At 37.5% G+C, this 23,079-nt stretch overlaps 2 protein-coding genes across 5 annotated transcripts in view; one reads left to right on the forward strand and one right to left on the reverse strand.

Moving 5' to 3' along the window:
- The first annotated feature begins 1,990 nt into the window (after positions 1-1,990).
- SELENOP (selenoprotein P) lies at positions 1,991-13,704 on the forward strand. The gene is made up of 5 exons (XM_002921714.3): positions 1,991-2,144; positions 5,206-5,421; positions 6,292-6,504; positions 7,758-7,875; positions 12,226-13,704. The coding sequence occupies exons 2-5, from the start codon at positions 5,219-5,221 to the stop codon at positions 12,844-12,846; spliced, it is 1,155 nt and encodes a 384-aa protein (XP_002921760.4). The 5' UTR covers positions 1,991-2,144; positions 5,206-5,218; the 3' UTR covers positions 12,847-13,704.
- Positions 13,332-23,079, reverse strand: part of CCDC152 (coiled-coil domain containing 152) — a 24,233-nt gene continuing 14,485 nt past the window's right edge. For all 4 annotated transcript variants that reach the window (XM_034656961.1, XM_034656960.1, XM_034656963.1 and 1 more), the window contains exons 5-9: positions 22,176-22,240; positions 19,124-19,226; positions 17,140-17,267; positions 14,784-14,867; positions 13,332-13,971 (exon numbers count right to left, since the gene is read on the reverse strand). In XM_034656961.1, coding sequence (XP_034512852.1) covers positions 13,822-13,971; positions 14,784-14,867; positions 17,140-17,267; positions 19,124-19,226; positions 22,176-22,240 — 530 coding nt within the window. In that variant the 3' untranslated portion in view covers positions 13,332-13,821. The remainder of the gene's footprint in view (positions 13,972-14,783; positions 14,868-17,139; positions 17,268-19,123; positions 19,227-22,175; positions 22,241-23,079) is intronic.

The following is a 23,079-nucleotide window of genomic DNA, read 5'->3' on the forward strand; positions in this document are numbered from 1 at the left end:
AAGAGATGAGATCATTAGGATAAAGTTGAACTTGCAAGAATACAGTCAATGATCTTAATGTTCAATTGTGTGGTGGTGGCTGGAGCAACTGGTCGGGAGATTTTAATCATTCATACAAATTGGGATGAAAGAGCTTTCTAGACAGTGCTGTGGTCAGATTTGCTGGGTGCTCTGAAGTAGAGGGTAAAATCTAAGAAAGTCCCTGTTGAACTTTTTGAAATGTGCTAGTCTAGCATGCTGGCCCCATCTCTGGGCTGCGCTAAGGTGCTCCTTCTTTCATTTCCAAGTTTCCAACAGAACCTTGTGCATGTAGCCATTAGGACATTGTCACACTTTATAGTGTTTTGTTTGTTTTGTTTTTCTGCTTACTTGTGTGTCTATCGTATTAGATTTTGAGATCCTTGAGGACAAGGGAACTTAGCACTGTGCCTAGCATAAGCACCTAATAAATGTTTGTTTTGATTTCATCTATTTAATGTAATGTAATTTGATTTAACATTAAATAAAGATTTGTTTGAATATTCTGCTTTCTTAAAAATGCTGACTGGTTCCAGGTGGCCTGGCACAGAGGAGGATATTAAGAATGACTTCCCCTCAGATATTCGAAGCTCCCCTTCTTTTCCTTTTGCCTCCTGGGGTTTTAGACACACACTGGCCTGAACACACACAATCCTGGGTACTTTACTTAGCAGCCAGGTGCACACTTGGGCGGGGGGAAACTTTTGGGGCAGGAGGCAGCTGCTAAGCCACTTGTAAAGAAAGGAGGTGACAGGAAAATACTGGATTTCCTGCTGCAGACAGACCCCAGATGACTATTCCTATAATTTGGGAAATGAGCTACCAGGGGACTATCTGCTTTATGCAAAGATTTTTTACAAGATTCTTTCAAAAAGTGGGTTTGTATATTTGCATTTTTTTTTTCCTGGGGAGAAATTAAGCATTTCTCAAAGGGATCTCGAACCCAAAATGTTTAGTACCTACTGCTTAGTGTGAGTAAACAGAATTTGGCTTTCAAGTCAAGCTTCTAATTTGATGTTTCTTTGTGGTAAGGCTAACATCTGAACCTCTTTGTATTTACGGTCACGTGATAAAACGTACCCGGCACACAACAGTCAATAGGGGTTTGTTTGGACAAAATGCATTCATAGTCAAGACAAGGCTTACTTGAAAGCCATCACTATGCGGGGATGACGTCATTTGACAGTACTCCTTACCTTATACACCATGGCGTGCTCACATGTAGCAGTCAGTAGGAAAAATTTACCCCTTTCTGAAGGAGTAAGGATTTTCAATTTAATTTGTGAAAAATTTGAAATTTCTATACCCTTTTCCATGCCCAGCTACTACCACTAGACACTTTTACTGGTATGCTACTTATATTTGTAAATATTTCACATTCAGTTCTTAAAAAATTCTGTGGGATGCACAGGCCTTCCGAGGAAGGGGACATCTGTGATGAGACTGTGAGGCTTGGTTTCGCTCAGCTGGGAGGTCTGGTTTCTTGTACCTTTCCTTCAATGACCACAGAGGTCCTGTAAGATCCCACACAGATCCAAGTTTTAAACATAGCAAAACAATCCAAGCAGGTCTGTAACCACAGGAGACCAGAAAGTTCTGAAACAGCAGGTGACTTTTCTAAGAAAGCTCACGCAGTCTGGTTTCGGCTAACCTGGCCACAACAGAGCAGAAGGAAAAAAACAAACAAAAAAACCCCCATTTTTTTTTCTTTTTTAAAAAGCAGCAGCTTCACTTGCTGGCTCAGCAAATGTTTTTCCCTATTATAGTTTGAAAAAGAACATACTTGGAGGCCCTTTTACCCTTAGCCCTTCCTCCCGCCCCCGACTGTACCATTAAATCCTAGATACTGGGGTGACTAAAAAGGATAGGGAATAAATCAGTAATTGCAAAAAAACTTTCTCCCCATTTTATGCTTGGCAGCACTTGCTACTTTCTTTTGTTTATGAAGATGTGTTCAGGGGTTTGCTCAGCTTGCAATGTCAAAGCCAGAGCGGGCAATGAACTTTGGACTCTCGCTGGAGAGAGGTAAACAACAGGGCTATAAATATCAGGGCTTCTGGCTGTGGCTTCCAGGAGCCGCAGAGTTGAGCAAAGAGAGAGGAAGCTGGCTGCTCCCAAGGGGTTGAGTAAGTAGGAACTTTGTGTTTTCCAATATCTGATTCTTTTAGAGTTTGATAAATAATTTGATTTCGAGTCTGATAAAATGTTTTTGTCCTTAGGACAGAGTTTTAAAAGGGGAGATGGGTAAATAAAATAAAAATAATACAAAAGAAAGAAAACAAAGATTCTGGAATTGGGTGGGGTAGGTGAGGTTCTGCTGTGGGTAGGAGGCAGTCCCTGCTGATTTCTGCCCTGTCTGCTGGACAAGGATGGGAGCAGGGGAGGCTGGAGAAATCCATCGCAGTTGCTCTGCAAAGAGTTGTGTTGTTACAGAGGCGATATTCTGTGTTCGAGCTTAACTCTCTCCCGCTGAAATGCAGAGTGAGAACTCTGGAAGAATCAGCCCCTGGGTTTGAAGGGCGGAGACCGAGATATGGCCATTCTGCAGTGCTGTAGAAATGTCCAGGGATACTGTGAGCAGTTTCAGAAAACAAAACAAAATACAACACAAGAGCTGGGCTAGGGGGGTGGGGGGAGCAGGGTCTGTCCACTATGCGGAAGTGGTCGCCCTTCAAAGAGTTAAAACCCAGGTGGCCTGTGGTGAAATGCAAGGTTTTGCAGTGTGCAAGTGAGCGAGTACTTTCAGGTGAATGAGGAAGGACCCTCAGATGCCAGCCTGAAGTTCAGGGAGAAATTTTCTGCATATTTTGCCTTTTAATGGAGAATTTAAAACAGATGTAAGCCTGCAAGTGGCCAAATATCTAGTTTCGTGATTGCAAAGTGGTGGGATTAGTGAAATTTACAACTACTTTCAACAGCTTCCAATAATACCAATTGAGTAATTTATCTTCATTATTTTTACATAGCTATCTGATAGCTATAGCTATAATCAAATGTTTATTATGCCAAAAATGATCTTAAGAGAACAAAGTTGAACAGCCTATTGATTATACAATAGAAGAAAATTTGTGTGAACTCCGTAATCCACTACCCTCTGCCAATGGTTTTATGTCTTTTTTCATCAAAAAACTAAGTGAGGGACATAAGGGAAAACGTCTTTTCATTTATATTTACTATTTAGCCCCTTGAAAGGGTATGTATATGGTGAAGTGAGGATACCAAGTGCTGAATTTATGCTGAAGATTCTAAAATTCTGTAATTACGGAAATTATATTGTAGAAAGTAGGGGATCTTCTTCCATTCTAGTAAGAAACAAAACAGCTTGAATTATTTTGATGTTCTCTTTGCCGTCCTCGGGCATAAACAAATAAAACCCTGGCTACTGTGGTTGTTAAAGGTAATTTATCTAATAGCTAAGAGGTCATGGTTTGGATTTAGCAGAACTGGTTTGAATCCAGTCTCTTTTGTGATTTACTACCTGTGTGGACTTTCAGCCATGGTTTCCTGAGCTGCAGAAGGGGATGTGGGTCACGCAGTTGTAAGGATTAACTGACAGGGTATAGAGAAGTGTTTAGCTCCAGCCATGTAGAGTTCTGTAAAAGCTCCATGAGTGGTAGCTATAATAAGGGTAACTATGCCATCAATATAAATACCATCCTAAAGAAATTCCCTAGATTTAGTCCAGATATATCCTCTATTTTAAAATATTAGAATCTTAAAAATATTAGAATAGTTGGGATGGCCTTAATAAATCACTTAATTTCCCTCTTTTATTTAGTTAGGCTCTTATCAAAATACCCTATATAGGTAGGAATTTTGTGGTCTTAAATGATGTGAAAGTTAGTCCAGTTTTTAAAAATTCTGTCTATGTCTCCCAGTGTGCCAGAGCCCCAGTCAATCTGATTTTAGCCTTTCTACACCCATCTTAATTCTGGGCTCACTCTAGGTAACTTGTCATTAGCTCCCACCTTCTTTCCCTCCCCTGCCTCCCCAAAAGTACTTTTACTTTTTTGTGCCAGATTAGTGCCTGAAAGTGTGCCAGCTTCGCTGTTCTAGAACGTCATCCTGATCTCTCTCCACAGACTTCTGTGTAAGAATGAGCCTGTTCCTGGGTGGATTTTTCTTTTTCTGCTCATCTCTGCTGAATGGGTTTCTTATTTTTACTACCTCTGTGCAGATTCCCTGTGTTATGTGTACCTCTCTGCTGGGAGAGTTAGCCTTAGTTTGGGGATATTTCTGGTCAGATACTGAACTTTTCTACTAGAGGGGGCATCTTTTTACCCAAGAGCTTGCCATCTAGTCACAGAAACTTCCTGAAAGTCAAGGTAGCCAATAGCTAGACGGAGTGTAAATTGCAATAAGTTTGGAATGGTATATTTATCTTGGATGTGGTAGTTAACATTTTGGCAGGCAGTTTTATACCTGAAAAGATTCAAATCCCTTATTTAACATAGGGCTAGACTTTAAAGAAGAAGAGGAACAAAAGGGAGCCATACCCCAGAGACTTAGCAATACAGAATGCTTGAACCTGCAGAGCTAAGGGCCCCCCTGAGCCGCCTTCATGTTGGCAAATTGCCCTCACTGCCGCCTCCTTTCTTCCTGCGTTCTCTTTCATGCTGGCTCTTCTCCTTTCTGTACAGAATGCCCTGCTTACCCTTTCCTTTCTTAGACTGGTGGAGGGTAGAAAGCAGCATGGGATCATGACCTGAGCCCAAGGCAGACCCTTAACCGCTTAACAGACTGAGACACCAGGGTGCCCCGCATCTCAATAAAATGAAATAATGTTTGCAGAATGTTATTTGGTTATAGAAGCCGCAGTCTCAAAATTTTTCTAAACCTTTATCTTCTCCTAACGAGTACTTGGCTGCCTGTTCAGGCAGATCTCCATAGCACGTAGCACACTTACTAAAAACTTACTTACTAAATTTTCCTGCCAAGCCAGGTAGTTAACAGATGCTTTGACAACTCCCCTGCCTCTGGCTGATTTTTTAACCCCTTCTGGGAAGGGGATTAAGATTTGGAGCAGGGAGGTGAGGCCCAACAACACAGCCCAGCAACACTGGGATAGAATCCCTGGGGTTGGCTGCTGATAGGAAGGGGAACTGCACTGGCTGGATTTAATAGCAGTTCCTGGTTATGACTGTGAAATTGCTTGTAAAGATGACAGAAAGGTTTCCTCTTTTACAGGACAACCCCAGTGATGTGGAGAAGCTTGGGGCTTGCCCTGGCTCTCTGTCTCCTCCCCTGGGGAGGAACAGAGAGCCAGGGACAAAGCTCCTTCTGCAAGCAACCTCCAGCCTGGAGCATAAGGGATCAAAGTCCAATGCTGAACTCGGGTGGGTCCGTGACCGTGGTCGCTCTTCTTCAAGCCAGCTGATACCTGTGCATTCTGCAGGCATCCAGGTGCGTCTCTCTGTGCCCCGGGATTGCTCCAGGCCACAGCTATGGACTTCATACACACATGCATACAATAAACATAGAAATGGAAAAGCGGTGTTTATTAAATCACATTTTTAGAAAAACTAGATGTGTTTGCATAAAACATGTTAGAAGAAAGCATACCAGGAGGATATACACCAAAATATTTATAGTGGTTTTCCTGGGATTATAGAAAAATTTTCTTCATTTTGTGGACCTGTATTTTATAATGTCCTACTAAACCTGCAATACTTATGTAATGAAATGTTCTAAAATGTAATCCTGCAAATGTGTTAGTTATTTTGACAGAGGAAGGAAGCAAATGAGAGGGCTTTGCTGGAATAGAATCAACACCAGACTTGCCACTGAAAGTCTTGTGTCATTTCACAAATATATATATATGTAGATATAAATTATATGTGTAACAAATATATTTATATTTGTTGGGTTATTCAGTAAATATTTATTGGGTAGAATTCTCTGTCAGATGGATTAAAAAATACATGCTTTGTAGAATTAATTTGAGGACCAAATGAGCTATTGCTTGTGCAATTACTTAGCATAAGGTTTTAACTGAGCACAAGTCCTCCATCAATAATTGAAAAAACATAAGTTTTAATGAATCATCAAACCTTGCATCAGAAACCAGGGATGTACTGTATGGTGACTAACATAATGTAATAAAAAAACATTAAAAAAAAGAAAAAACATAAGTTTTAGTTTTTTACAACAATATAAAGAAGCGATATAAGTAAAAAATAGTAAAAAAGTTTCATGTAAAAAATAGTGAGGAGAGAGAAGTCACAAATAAATTAAACGAGATTATTCCTTTTTTTGTATTTTTCCCAAATATAGATTGGAAGACCTGCGAGTAAAACTGGAGAAAGAAGGATACTTGAACATCTCTTATGTGGTTGTTAATCATCAAGGACTTCCTTCTCAATTAAAATATATGCATCTTAAAAATAAGGTTTCAGAGCATATTCCTGTTTATCAACAAGAAGAAAACCAAACAGATGTCTGGACGCTCTTAAATGGGAAAAAGGATGACTTCCTCGTGTATGACAGGTGTGTACACACACACCCCCCAAATTAAAATATAACCTGCCTTGCATTTAGTTTAAAAGGAAGTGATTTAAAATAAGACACCTCTTTTGTTTTATTACCAGATAGAGTGAGCACTTTAAAATATTTGGTTTTATGTTTTTGAAATGACTTCCTTTTGTGCAAAAGAATTCACCATTCTAGTAGGGAAATACAGAAAATTGACTATACTTTCCCCCCCAGTAGATTGGCATTCTGAAAAAGAAGGAGCAATTTGTATATCCTGTGCACTCTAACCTGCAGATTTTGCAGATGAATGACTGTACTTCGCAGAGCACTTGGTTATCTCTAATCTGATCAAGTTTAAAAGCAACATACCTGGATTTCTGAACCATAAAGTGTGTTACTCACTTAGGTCTAATCTGCATAAATCTGCTTTTGGTTCCTTGAGTGATTAAAACATTTGTATTTGGGGGAACCTCGATGCTCACGTTCTTTGATATGACCAACATGAGTAGTTGATGCTGTTTTCTTTGGATTCTTCAGAAATGGTGAGCCAGAGTCTGTGTAGGCCTAAGCCCTACTTCATTTTACTCTATTTTTAATAGTATGTATTCTTTTTGGATGCAACCTTCTAATTTAGATAGTTGCAAAGTGTAGCTCTTTGATATTCACATAATATCATATATCCTGGGTAAAATGTGGGCAAGAAGGACATTTCAACTCCACCATTTCTGAGAAAACCAAGTATTGTAATTCCATTTTTTTCATTATGCTGAAATTTTTGTTGCATCAGATATATTTTTTAAATAAATGGGTTACTGGCCAAGACACGAGGATCTTTTTTGTCATGCTGTGATTTTTCGTTGTGTGGAATTAGTGCTGCCGTAGTAGTTATGAAAACCTCATGTGATTTGCAGAGCCAGTTGATGATAAGTCAGCGGTTTGGGCATTGGCAGAATTTATGTCTCTTACCAAATTGTATTTGACTAAGTCACAGTGACTAAACTACGTAGTTTTGATATTATTAGTGGCATTATCTATAACACTTTGAAATGCTAGTATTAGACTCCACTGTGGTCTTGCTGTGACTGAAGCTGGTATTCAGTGCCAGGGAGCTCATCCAAGACCCCATTCAAGGAAATTTACTGAAGTTGTGAATGGGTGGGACTTTGTTATAAGACCATTAAACCAATAATACCTATGCTAAACTGCTTACGTACGCTCACTGTACAGAAAATATTGTAATGATAGTGCGTTTGTCCTTTTGTTTTTAGATGTGGCCGTCTCGTGCATCACCTTGGTTTGCCTTACTCCTTCCTAACTTTCCCGTATGTCGAAGAAGCCATTAAGATTGCTTACTGTGAAGAGAAATGTGGAAACTGCTCTCTCATGGTATTTTATTTTTCTCAATTATTTTTACTGGGAGAAAAGAGAAAATCTTTTAAGAGCTATCTAAATAAGTTAGTGTTGTTTTAAGACCAATTAGCTAGTCAGTGTTTCTGTGGTTATACCAAGAATAAACTACAACAGTAATTTTTATAATTACATACTCTTACTGTTATGTAACATACACTATAAGACGTCTTTTCAAGATCCGTATTGCTTTTCTCTAGGAGGAGTTTTGAAAACAAAAATCAGCATAGATCACATATTTCGAATACCACCAAATGATGTGGCATATGTTCAAAGCACTCAAGGAATTCAGCCAACATAAAATAACATTATTGTAATATCCTGAATGTGTTCACACAAGAGCATACCGACAGCAAAGCTTATTCATGGCAATACCTGAAATGGAATTGGGGCCCAGATACCTACTTAATTTGTCAAGGATATAAGACTATCAGCTTTTCCATGAAGCCTTTAACACTGTCTGCCCATTCTGTAGCCAGAATTTCCGTGTTTATTTCACAATGGAATACATTTTCTACTCGTTACTGATATTTCTCTCCTAACAACTGTGAGAATACTTCTTCCTTGTTATGAGAAACTCTCTATTTAAATATGGTTTATAAAAAGATACTCAAGGAATTGATTTTGATTTATATTAACTAGAACCCCCCCTCATGTTGAAAAGGAGAATAATTCTGAACAATTTTCCTTAATAGGGCAAATTGGCAGAATTTGAACTCAGGTTTAAAAATAATTCTTTTTTTCATAAGATTTTATTTATTCATTTATTTGACAGAGAGAGAGAGAAAGAGAGGGATAACAAGTAGGCAGAGTGGTAGGCAGAGGGAGAGGGAGAAGCAGGCTCCCCGCTGAGCAGAGAGTCCAAGGTGGGTCTCGATCCCAGGACCCTGGGATCATGACCTGAACCACCCAGATGCCCCTAAAAATAATTCTGAATTTTATTTGTGAGCTGTACATCTTTCAGAATTTTCCAGGTGTAAAGAAAGCCATTTCAATTTTTAATGAATTATTTAATTAACTAATTTAGTTGTTATGAAGCACAACAGGTTAATTACTCTAGTTATATCATTTTTTCACATTCTAATCTTCATTATAATCCTATGAAGCTTATTCTACTGCTTTTAAGAGGGGGGACTGAGATAATGCAAATAAAGTATTAACTCAATGTCTAACTTCTAAGTCCTTAATAAATGCTATCTATGTTGATTCCTCATATTCTGGGATTATTTTAATATTTTGCATTTTTGCAAGTGCCTAATAATTATAAATATGCCCAGTTATATTGAAACAAAGGCAGAAACAGTTCCCATAACATGCTTTAAATTTATGAACCACCTGTAAATAGGAATAATATACCATATATATCCGATATCCCAGAGCAAATTGGAATTTTCCTATTTCATTGTATCTTAGATGCCATCAATTAAATGACACGTTATCTTATGTACTATTTAAAAAAATGCTGTCAGTTAAGGTAGGACACAATGGGGGCGCCTGGGTGGCACAGCGGTTTAAGCGTCTGCCTTCGGCTCAGGGCGTGGTCCCGGCATTATGGGATCGAGCCCCACATCAGGCTCTTCCTCTATGAGCCTGCTTCTTCCTCTCCCACTACCCCTGCTTGTGTTCCCTCTCGCTGGCTGTCTCTATCTCTGTCAAATAAATAAATAAAAAAATCTTTAAAAAAAAAAAAAAAAGGTAGGACACAATGTTACAACACCATCAACAGTAGGATGCATTCTGATTTTAAAGGCATTAAAGTGTGAAAAAAATACATTGTAGGATCAATAAAATATAGTAATTGGTTTTTTGAAATTTAAAAAAAAAAAAAAAAGGTAGGACACAATGTTACAACACCATCAACAGTAGGATGCATTCTGATTTTAAAGGCATTAAAGTGTGAAAAAAATACATTGTAGGATCAATAAAATATAGTAATTGGTTTTTTGAAATTAGACTACTACTACCAATCTTTGAACATTTAGAACATTATGTAGTATATTTTAAACACTTATCAAATTGTTACTAAGTTTATCAAATTGTTTATAGTATTAAATTCTCAAAAGTGAAGGAAACAATCAACAAAACTAAAAGGCAACCTATGGAATGGGGAAGGTATTTGCAAATGACATATCTGATAAAGGGTTAGTATCCAAAATATATAAAGAAATTATAAAAACTCAACAGCAAATAACCCTAATAATCTAATTAAAAAATGGGAAGAACACAAGAATAGACATTTTTTCCAAAGAAGACATACAGATGACCAACAGACCCATGAAAAGATGCTCAACATCACTCATCACCAGGGAAATACACATCACAACTACAATGAGATATCATTTCACAACTGTCAGAATGGCTAAAATCAATAACACAAGAAACAACAGCTGTTGGCGAGGATGTGGAGAAAGGGGAACCGTCTTACACTGTTGGTAAGAATGCAAGCTGGTGCAGCCACTCTGGAAAACAGTATGGAGGTTCCTCAAAAAGTTAAAAATAGAACTACGCTATGATCCAGGAATTGCACTAGTGGGTATTTACCCAAAGAATATGAAAATGCTAATTCAAAAGGATACATGCACCCCTATGCTTATAGCAGCATTATCTATAATAACCAAATTATGGAAACAATCCAAGTGTCTCTCAATTGATGAATGGATAAGGAAGATGTGGGGTGTGTGTGTGTGTGTGTGTGTGTGTAATGGAATATTACTCAGCCATAAAAAAGAGTGAAATCTTGCCATTTGCGATGGCGTGGATGGAGCTAGAGAGTATTATGCTAAGTGAAATAAGTTGGGGGGGAGGGATGGGTTAAACAAGTGATGGGCATTAAGGAGGGCACTTGTGATGAGCACTGGGTGTTATATGTACCTGATGGATCACTAAATTCTATACCTGAAACTAATATTGTACTGAATGTTAACTAGCTGGAATTTAAGTAAAAACTTGGAAAAAATAAAAGAAAGAAATGAGCAAACGAGCAAAGGGGGAGAACGGGGGGAGCAAACCAAGAATCAGAAACAGATTCTTAACTACAGAGAACAAACTGATGGTTACCAGAGCGGAGGTGGGTGTGGGGGATGGGTTAACTAAATGCTGGGATTGAGGAATTCATTTGTTGTGATGAGCACCAGGTCTTGTATGTAAGTGTTGAATCACTCACTACATTGTACACCTGAACCTAATATTACACTGTATGTTAACTGACTGGAATTTGAATACAAACTTTAAAAATTGCATTGAATTCTCAAAATTCAGAAATAACCAAAATATGTACCATTTAATAACTGTATGCAAAAATCCAGTGGAATTTTTAACTTTTCAAAACAATGAACCATAACACTTGGAAGATCAGTTTGAGAGAACAAAGACTCACCAACTTTACCTACAAATCACTTTAGGTAGAAGTTTCACATGACACCGTAAGCTTTGAGCATATGACTTGTGGGCACACGAAACAATAAAAAAAGACTTGCAGCAAATTAACTAGATTGATGCAGCATGGAATCTCTTGCTTATTGGAAGATGGGCAGGAATTTGCTCCTTGCAGCCCACAGCCCTCCAATAGGGACACAGTAACAAAACTAGTGAAGTTCAAAACATTTCCTGGCATAAGCTGAGGCAGGAAAAACTAGTCATTTTGAGCAGAGTTTATTGGCATTTTTGAATTATCAGAGAGAAATTAGTTTGCTTCAGAATAAATCACTAAATTTGAATAGAATACTAGATCGACACAGGTGTGAGAGATTCCGTGTAGTTCAGCTGCTTCTAAGATTTGATATTTGTTTGACTTTACTGCAATCAATGTCAGTTCTTTAACCAGTTTATTTAGTTTTGCTTCTGCAGATGTAAGTATAGTGGTTTGCTTTCTCTTTAAGCCTTATGAATCTCTCAAATTCTTCTTCAGAATTCTTAAAAATTTAGGAAATGCTCTTGATAAGGAAAATTTGAAATCTGCTGTTGATTTAACCAGTATAGCAGCTTAGGTGAATTGTTGAATTTTAACTGTCTTATGCTCTATTTTATCTATTTGCAAAACATTAATATTAATTCTCTTGTAAGATGCTTGAGGATTCTTTGATTAGGTGCAGACTTTGCACAAGAAGCAGTTTATAATTAGGTATGATGGGAACCAAATTTTAATAAAAAGTCGAGGCATTGGAACCGATACCAAATTTTTATCTCATGAATAGGACGCTAGGAAAACAGAGCCAGTTCAAAACTAATTAACTAGTTTGAATTTTACATATTTTAGTTCTACAAATCATTTTTTGTGCACTCCTGCTAAATCTGTACATTTGTGGCTAAGTCATTATAAATTTGTTCTAGACCCAGGAAGCTGAAGACTTCTGTAAAATGGTATCTTCGGCTACTGTGGGAACCACAACAGAGGCTCCCCCGCCACATCACCACCACCACCACCACCACCACCACCGGCACCATCACAAACACGGGCATCCGCATCATGGGAACGATGAGCTTTCAGAGGATCAGCAACCAGAAGCAGAACAGGCTCGGGAGCATCCCGCTCCTCGAGGCCTTCATCGCCACCATAAGCTCAAGAACCACCAAAGACAGGGCCACCCTGAGAACTGAGATATGCCAGCCGGAAGTGAAAATTTACAACTTCCGGTCCCACAAAAGCCCCTCTGACGAAAGGGCTGTATAAATCGGTTACTCTGCAAATTGCCTAAAGTTTCAGGGTTGGCCCCTAGCAGCTGATGCTGACACTGTCGACATCTGATATTTGAAAAAACAGGGTCTGCAATCACCTGACAATGTAAAGAAACCCTCCCCTCTTTATGCAGCTGACAGGGACTTCTGGCAGAGGAGAACGTCATTGAATCCTGACAGTGACGTTTGCCTCCAGCTGCCTGACAAGCAAGTCAGCAGCTTCAGCCCACGGAAGCCAGCACCAATTGAAGCTGAAAAAATAAGGCCAAAATGTGAAAATGACCTTCATACTAAATACTTAAATAAGATATACTCCCCAAGTCAGTCTAGACAGTTTCATTTCCAGCATTTTATAAGCCACCTAATTAATAATGATCCAAAAATAAGAACTGGATTTGTACAAACATGGAGAAATCTATTATATTGGCTTCCAAATTTTAAAATTTAAGTCAAAGAAATTTTGACCCAAACCATATTTTCATTATTTTATTATAAAGGTGATTGCAGCATTTGGTTAATATGTTTTTCTTTTTCTTTTTCCAGCATTCTACTTGCTTTAATGAGAACAGAGACGTAAACTATGACCTAGGGGTTTCTGTTGGATAGTTAGCAATTTAGAATGGAGAAAGAACAACAAAGACATGTTTTCCATTTTTTTCTTTACTTATTTCTCAAAAATATATTATCTTTGTCTTTTTAATCTTACATTTTTAACTGATTAAACCTTTAAAGAACTCAGTGAACTCTGTCTTTTAAGTTCCAGAAATACTGACACATGAATATTTTGCTAGGACTACATTTTAAATATCCATTTATACTTTGTATGTCTAAGAGTCATATCTTGATTTTTACTATCACATATGAATGAAGCCCTTATATCTTGTTTTCTTTATCTAGCATTATATCACACTCTTAAAGTTGAGATAGTCTGTCTTGAAAGTTGTAATGGAAAAGATAAAAGAATGTTGTCTGTCTCTTGATTGCTTAGAAAGTATTTCCATAGTCAATGATGGTTCAATAGGTAAACCAAGTCCTATAAACCTGAACTCCTCTATGGTTAATACTATTAAGCAAGAATGTAGTACACGATTGGCCAAATGTGGATTTGTTAAAATAAACTCAATTTAAAAAGTTTAAAGCTCTCTTTTTTTCATTGTTATTATTTAGGTGGTATGTTATATTAATGACAGAAGTAAATTTTCAACTGCTTTTCAAGAAATTAAGTAGCCACTAATGAGTTTGCTGTCCTACTCAAAACCGTCTACGCTTAAGGAAAGAACCTTTGCTAGTAGGTTTAAGTTGAGAATCTTTGCCAAGGGAGAGGCGTTGCTCTAAGTCGTGAATGGTATTATGAAGAACTGCAATCTCCTTGTTTTTTTCTTCTTGAAGATGTTGAAGTTTCTAAATAAAGCAGAAAGAACTTTGTACTGCAATTCATAAACAGTAAGATTAAACACAAGAAACAATAAGACAACAACAAAAACTGCATTTCTGGCTTAAGTAGATATTTTTAAAGACAGCTTATTTTGAAAGGTTTATGATCTTATTTTTAGGAGGCTTATGGAGTAAAACTGGAATAGGGATACCAAAATACGTATTAGTACCATTTGTTCTAGTCCATTCCCTTCTCCTTATATAGTTTGAAGTTATAAACCATTAAGGAGGAGTTAAACAAAAAACCTATTATCTGAGTGCCTAAATAACTTCAGAATAGTATGTCAGCCCGAGTTCAGAATATATTATAGAATTCCTTAGATGGCCCAAAGAGTCAAACAACTTCTCTAATGGTTTAATTTACTGCTAAAATTTATTATTTTAAATTGAAGATCACTTTTAAAGTTTTAATTATTTATTTATTTTACAGAGAGAGAGAGCGTGAGCAGCTCAGCGGGGAGGGGGATGGGGAAGGGGGAGAGAGACTCTCTCAAGCAGACTCCATGCTGAGCACATGGCCCAACGTAGGGCTCGATCTCATGACCCTGAGATCATGACCTGAGCTGAAACCAATAGTCTGATGCTTAATTGAGCATCCAGGTGCCCCCAACTTAAAGTGACTTTTAAAGATTATTCAAAACCCAAGATCTTTCTGATTGTATGATATATTTTAAGAAAAACTGTTAAGTATATTGTTAGTAAATACTAGATAGCTTTTATAGAAACAGACTAAGAAAATGTATTCTTAAGCAACAGCTATGGAAGAAAATCTCACATACCCTTCTGTAGATACTCTGTGGCAAAACAGTAGAATCTGGATATGATTTTGATTTAGTTTGAACTCTTGCTAGTTTGGCATCAAACTGAATCAAGTTTAAAAAGAAAGTTATCGAGAACATTCTAGCTAAACAACTAAAAACAATTATTTCTACAAATATAAGCATAATCCATTATATTTTTTAAACATATAACCTGTAATTTAAGTATATTCTTTGTAAAACTCAAGATAGAGAAGTCTTTCTTCAAGAAACAATTTTTAAGAAAGAGCAAAGAACACCCAAACAAGATTAATCTTGCTGCATGTTAAAATTACCTAGAGAGCTTTTTAAAAGTCCCAAATGCCTGGGCAGTACCTTAGAGATTCTCAGATAGGGTCAACATAATCATTTATTGAGACATTAAGTAGAGAATCTAGATAACCAGGGTTGGGAATCGAGTTAACATAAAGATGGATAAAAATATTTTCATGTTATCATGAATGTCCCTTTGTAAAGAAAATGTAGTGTGGTCAACAGTAATGGGATAAAAACTCATACACCCTTCCAAAAAATCTTTGAGGCTGAGTAGTAGAATTTGGATATAATTTTGTTGATTTAGTTTGAACTCTTACTGGTTTGACATTAAACTGAGTCAGGTTTAAAAATTCTCATTAAGTCATTCTTACAGGTCATATTTATTTTTTGCAAAATCTCCCCCCCACCCCTTTGTTTTTTTAGATTTTACTTATTTGTCAGAGAGAGAGAAAGAGAGCACAAGCGGGGGGGGGGGCTGCAGACAGAGGGAGAAGCAGGCTCCCTGCTGAGCAAGGAGCCTAATGTGGGACTTGATCCCAGGACCCTGGGATCATGACCTGAGCCAAAGGCAGATGCTTAACCAGTTGAGCCACCCAGGTGTTCCACAAAGTCTTCCGTTATAATTCTTCCCTTCAGGTGGAGTTCAGTGTAGCCTCTTTGTGGTCTAAAAAACTTAGTGAAATTGTGTTCTGGTTTAAGGAGGTAAATGGGTAGCTATAGTGAAGAAAGTTCTGTATATCACTGTAAACAACAAACTTGGGCTAGACCAGTGACAGGGCACAGACAGCAAACAAAATGCACATTTTCAATAAATGAATTAGAAATTGATGGTAAATCTTGAAACATGGCCTACTGTATCTCATTTGGCTGTCCAGCCCTTCCTCTCTGGGTTGTAGGCCTACTTGACCAGAGATAGTAGCAGCAGCAAAATGCCTCTCAAGTCAACATCTGTCCCCCTTTGCTCAAACATTATACGGATTTCACCATTGTACCTCACCAAACACCCTAGAGATAACAAACTTCCATGAACACGAATAGTGAGCTAACTAAGCTGGTGAATTCTGACAACATAAGGTAAAGTGTGAGTCAGGCTGGGGAAAAGCAATGGAAGAATGATGGAAGTGGAGATGGGTAGACTCTAGAAAAAATTTTAAGAACAAATATATTGTCAAACTAGGGATGTACTGTATGGTGACTAACATAACATAGTAAAAAATTATTAAAAAAAACAAAAAACCCCACAAGTATATTGTCAAAACATCCATGTCTTTGAGATTCTGGCATCTGGTTAAACAACTTCCTGAGAAGGCTTTAGAGCTTAGAACTGGAACTGTAGCCTTTGAGATGCCCTATCTGCATTCCCTTTAACATTAAAAAAAAATCTGGTTTGTCTGGTAAGTATTTTCCACATGTTTATTAGGGAGCAACTTGTCTCTTTTTAATAAAGCCGGAGGAATTTCTAATTGGTTTACCAGGGTTCCACAGTCTCTGCTAAGGAGAGAAAAATGTTAAGGATTAGAAATATTCTCTTCACTGCTGGAATGGTAGTCCTATAAAGCTTGCATAGACTCAGCTACAAAGTGTGGGGAAATCTTGAGTTACAGGTCCCCAGTCTTAGAGGAAACAGGACCCTCTGTGGAAACCAGGACCTTTTGAATGACTGATGAGTCCCACCTTCAGGCCAAGTGATGAAAGGCAGGTTAGCTAGCTGTGTCTGATGTTTGAGAACTGTGTATGATGGAGAGTGAGCCTGTGTGTGTGTGTGTGTGTGTGTGTGTGTGTGTGTGTGTGTGTGTGTGCGAGCGCGCGTGCGCACGCACCAGGGGTTTATCTACTCCTGAAATTTATCTCACTGTGATGAAAAAAAAAGTCTGGTCTAGACTAAAGGATGCATCTTCAAATTTAGCAGACTCTTACCTCTAACTGTAATTTGATTATTTCGCTNCGCGCGCGCGCGCGCGCACGCACCAGGGGTTTATCTACTGAAATTTATCTCACTGTGATGAAAAAAAAAGTCTGGTCTAGACTAAAGGATGCATCTTCAAATTTAGCAGACTCTTACCTCTAACTGTAATTTGATTATTTCGCTTTGTTTTTCCTTTTCTTGAGTTCTTAACTTTGCATTTAACTCTGAAATTTCCACCTCCTTTTTCTCTATCAGTTTTTTATGCTTTTCTTCATTTGACTCAACTGAACAAAAGTAAATAAAATTAATTCATTTTAACATTTCAAAAATCTCATAAACGGTTTCCTTAACATTTTAAACAATCCATAAGAAAGTAAATTTTATTAATAAAAACATATATTTTAAAAACCATTTATATGCAGGGTAGCTTTTATATATTTTTGACAAGCCCCTGCAAATTGCTTGAAACACAAAGATTACCCATGAAGTGCTTTTGAACAAACTGATTTGTATTCTTAAACATCAATTATATATAATATATATATACAATATATAAATATTTTATGTATAATAGAGAGAGAATAAATAGGAGACTTAATAGAGGGACACAAAGCCGGGGTTCCTAGGTACAGAGGGCTCCAAATTACTGGATGATTTTAGAGCTATATCAGACTCCCGCTGAGCCCTATTCCACATGATTGGGCGTCTGTCATATTCACACCACATATCTATGTTTCATTAAATTTCCTCTCCTCTCAACTTTTCTTTTCTTTTCTTTCTTTTTTTTTTTTTTAAAGATTTTATTTATTTATGTGACAGAGAGTCAGCCAGCGAGAGAGGGAACACAGCGTGGGAGTGGGAGAGGAAGAAGCAGGCTCCCAGCGGAGGAGTCCAATGTGGGACTTGATCCAGAACGCCGGAATCATGCCCTCAGCCGCAGGCAGACGCTTAACAACTGCGCTACCCAGGCGCCCCAACCTCTCAACTTTTCTATTCCTATTAAAGACACCATGTCATTCAGGATGGGAGTCTCAAGGAAATTTCCAACTTTAGGGAGAAAAGAGTCAATTCATCCACAAGCCCCACTAATAAGGGCTCTCCATCCAGGACCAATCCAATACTTACTTAGTTTCAAGCCTTGTTTTTCCTCACTTGGACTCTGTGTCCAGGCTCCCTATCACCAAGTCCCTACACCCTATACACTGTTTCCGGGCTAGTCTTCCTAAAGCATACCTCTAAGTATGGCCATCACCTTCTCAAAAACCTTTAATCACTCCCATTTTTTTTAATCCTATAATTCAAGGGGTCAAAGAATCCAGCCCTAGCCACAGTTTTTGGCTTTTCTCTTACTAACCCTTCCAGAAAGAAAAGGTAGAAGATGGACTATTATTCCCTAGCATGTCCTATGTCTCCCCCTCTATATGTCATGGCTTTTATTTTCTCTCTGCTGAGAGACTGTATTTTCCATCTTCCCCAGTGCATCTGAGTCATATTCAGTCTTTGTGATCGGGGCCTAGTACTTAACAGTGTTGAAGGACAGAGTTTGTAACTTTGATAAAGTTCAATTTATAATTTTTTCCCTTTATCGTTTGTGCTTTTTAATTCTTTCCAAGAAGTTGTGGCTAACTCAGGTTCACAAAGATTATCTTCTATGCTTTCTTCTAGCAGTTTGTAGATGTAGGTTTATATTCTGACTTAGCCATTTCCAGTAAATTTTTGCATATATTGTCCATAACTATGAGCCCATACTAAGAAAAGTTTTTATTACTTTCATGAAACCAGTTAACTCTCAACATAAGTTCATGAGACCTGGTTTATTGAGGGAAGAAAATTTCATTACTGAAATAATATTCCATAAGCAGAGTATATAAATGTCAAAGTTATTAATTATACATTTCACCATAATCTTATAAGGACATTAACTGCTTCATATTAAGTAATGGTAAGTGCAAAAACCATAAATCCAGTTTACAAATGTTGTAATTTATATCACATAAATATATAGAAAGGTACAAAACTTAAAATGCATCAAGGCAATGTTCATTCAAGAATACTGGCAATTACTGAAAAAAGTTTATACATGCATTTAAATTATTTTATGATGTCTTAGAATTCAGTAAGTTAAAAATCAAAAACTTACTTTTTTCCTGCATATCCTCATGAAGTTTCCTTATTTCTATCTTATGTCCCTCCTCTTTGATTTTCATTTCACTCGAAAGTTTGGCAATATTATTCTTATATTCCTAAAGATTAAAATATATATTCATTCCTCAATTAAATATGTGTACACAATATTCCATTAATTAGAAAGGTGAAATTCCCAAAGTTTATGTTAATTTTTAATATGTAATTATATCTAGAGGCGAAGGATATTGCTTATCACTTGAATAACTGGCTTTGAGAAAGATCAATTTCCGGTCCAAGGAGATAGGGACCATCTAGAGACAACGTTTTCTTATCTTTGCTTCCTGAATCCTCATCACCAGTGTTTACCATATCATAGATGCTCAGAATATTTTGTTAATCGTTCACAAATAAGTGCCACGATAGCATTAAAATATGTCTATTAAAGCCAAAGCTATACTTTAGAGCCAATAGTAGGTTCTGTTCGATAACTGGCAAGTTTAACGTAACATAGGATCCTTTGAATGTGGCCTGAAGTTCTAGTTCTGAAAATTATATATACATCCCTAATTCCCAGAAGGAGATTAAGTATTACCTATAGTAAGGGTTAGCTTTATGAGGAGGAGGCTAGAGAAGGATGAATTTGGGAGTTGAGAAGTTCTCACCAGGCGCCTGAGATTGGTTTCTTAGGTTGCTGAAGCATAGAGGTGATTATTGGGTTAATGTGTTAAGGGGCATACAGAGACAGGTTGGAAGAGAAAGCCCCCAAAGATAAAATTTACGATTTTTCCAAGGGATGTTTCTACATAAAGAAACCACTCACGGGCCAAAGATGTAGGCAGGAAAAAGGAAAGCAGCAAGAATAAAAGTAAAATAGGATACTAAGAACAGTACATTAATGAAGGCAACAGGTGCAAGAAAAGCTGCTAAACTAAACATCATAAAAGCAGGGACTTGGTTTTTACTCAGCATTGTATCCCCAACTCCCAGTGTCTATCTCTGGATAAAATTTATTGAATGAGTAAGAGTGCCAACAAGAATTATTTAAGTCAAAATTTCCTAGCCTAGACCCAGTGAATGGGCTTTTGAAGATCCACTAACTTTCTGAAATTGTATGAAAATTAGACACATGTATGGATGCATGTGTACCATTGAGCATTTTTCTCAGAAAGTGTTCAGAGCTTTCAACAGATATTCAGTGGTATTGAGGAGGTTAGATGTCCGTAATTAAACACGGAGGTACGTGTGCCAAGATTATATAAGTTCAAGCGGAGACAGTGTGGCTACCTACTTAGGCTACTTAACCTGCCTGGCGACTTGTAGCAATAGCCAAACCTATCTAACTGTTGGCTTTGATGAAAGCTTGGCAGGTGAATGTAGGGGTGAATCTCATAAATTGCCCCTTTTCACATGCATGTATCTAGATTTCTAGATGGGCAACTACGGAGTGGCTTTCATAAACTACACCTGACTCTGCTGGTGCCCTAGGCATTTGCTGCTCTGAGAAACCACGAGAGAGACGAGTCTATGTGTGTTTTCATTCCCCACTGATTTTGCCGCCTGAAGGGGCTACCGCTGAAGTGGAGAGCGTCCACTAATTCGGAAAGACAGGATTTTCACTGCAGCCTCCAGGCATAAAGGCTGCTTTCATATGTGGGCTTGGGCCGGGCTGTACCTCACTAGCTTCTTCTCCCCAACTTTAGCCTGTGTCAGCTCTGAGGAATCAAATTCTTTTCTCTTTCTAAGGGGACCAAGTCCCAACAAGTTATTCTTGGTTGCCTTCTTTTCCTTTGCCTTCTGGGAACTTTAAATTGCAAGGGAAAACCCCCATGTTGTGTTTTTGTTTTTAGAAAATTTAAGGATCCTCTGCATACAAGTTACAAAATCTCTTCCAGTCTTACAAACACGGCCATTCAGTACCTCCTGAGTGTTTTCCTAGAGAGTGGTTCTCTATATGTTTTGGATGTGCCTGGACATTTTGGACTAGAGACTTCTCATTGGATTGAGGACATCTTTAGTTTGCTTTGAAGAGATGCTAATTAAGAACTTCTGAATCTCGGATTATGGTATTTTCTCTTTAATTTCCATCCTTTGAAAATTCCTAAAGTATACTAGGCAAAGCAATATTCTATGGTTTGACATTTTAGAAGAGAAAGAAGCCAAAAATTTCTCCCCCTTCTCTCTCTCTCTTTCTATGGAAAAGAAGAAAAGAAAGGGATAAAGGAAAGGAAAAATAAAGGGTGGGATATTGTCCAGAGATATTTAAATTATCTCAAGTGAGGGACCAGATTGAATTTGGAAATGATCCTTCAAGTTGAAGTTCTAAGCTTGATACAGATCCAATTTGAGTTTTGGAAACCTTAGGTCTGCCAGAGTTTGACATGTTGGCTCTTGGGAGACGAGAAAAAAATTTATCATAATATGCCTCCCAAAGGGTGGTGGGAACTGACATTTACTGAGCACTTTTTATGTTCTAGGCACTGTGTTATCTGTTTCATAACTGCTGCCATATGCTGTTCCTATGGAAGAAAAGAAAAGGTAGCAGAGGGTATGGTAGCCTTTGGGAGATAAATAATTGGTGATCCACATAAAATCCTCCTTTCATTTGGATGATGAAATAAAAGTGCAACAGATTACTCAAGTCAGAAAGATTAAAGATTCATTTATTTTATAATAAAAACTTTTAAAAAGTGCTAATTAATAGAGTATACTCTAGAGTAAAAATTCTATTAACATAATTTAAAAATATGTAAATATGTAGCAAAATAGTCACATTTCTTTATGGTGGAAAGAAAAAGTAAGGCAAGTGATATATTAGTGCATTATAGTCTGCAAAGAGACTAGAGTCCTTCAAATTGTTATTTCTTTAAAGATTTTTATTCGTTAAAAATTCTGGTATACATATACACATATTTATTTCCTCTCCAAATTTTGGCTGCCTTCATTAATGAGANTCCTCTCCAAATTTTGGCTGCCTTCATTAATGAGAACAACTCCCCCCTTTTTCTAATTTGAGAAGACAAATGCTCTACAGGAATTTGATTGAATATAAAAATATATAAACTCACCTGTTCATGAGATTTTAACTTTTCTTTCATAAGATCAACGTTTCTTTTTAGTAGTTCATTTTCACCTGTGTAAAAATCACCAGAGGGCATCCTAGTACATAGTACTTTTTAATTAATATGGGAAAATATTTAACATTTCAAGTTCCCATTCATGTGTGCATTCAATACATACATACAGCCTCTACTACACATGAGGCTCTGTGCTTAGCACTGGGAATGTTAAAACAAACAAAATCATAGCTCTTCAAAGAAGAGCCTAATGGTAAAACAGATGTGGAAGTAGTGGCGGTGTGCTATGATAATTGCCCTGTAATGGCAGTGTGTTTAAACCACCATGGGAATCTGTGGAAGAAAAGCCTCAATTAGCTTGAAATCAAGAAAGGATGTACAGAAGAGGAACCATTGGCAATGAGACAAATGATTAGGGTTACTCCATGTTGAACGAAGCCATTTCACATACAGAAAACTGCACAGAAGACTGGGTTTGAGTGAGTATAGCATGTTTGGGAAAATTACAATTCAAGTATAGTATTGTTGGAGCGTAAACTGTGAGGAGGATGTACTAAATAGGTTGAAGCCATTTCTTACTAGGAGGTGGACATATTCTATATGAATGACTTTAAATTTTATTTTATAGGTTATGGAGTCAAAGAATTTTGAACAGTAAAGTGAAATGATTCGTTACAGGTTAAAAAAATTACCTGCCGGTGTAGAGGATGAATGGGAGGGTTTTGACCCTAGAGGAATGGGTATCAGTAAAAAATAGATCAAGTAAGAAATAACAGGAGGCCTAAATTAGATCAGTGGCAGTAGGACATAAAAGGAGAATGAAGATAATTATTTAGATAGTAACATGGTAAGATTACCAGGAGACTTAGTGAATGACCCGATAGCAGAGGCAAAA

The sequence above is a fragment of the Ailuropoda melanoleuca genome, chromosome 3 (assembly GCF_002007445.2).
Source record: "Ailuropoda melanoleuca isolate Jingjing chromosome 3, ASM200744v2, whole genome shotgun sequence".
NCBI classification, from domain to species: Eukaryota; Metazoa; Chordata; class Mammalia; order Carnivora; family Ursidae; genus Ailuropoda; species Ailuropoda melanoleuca.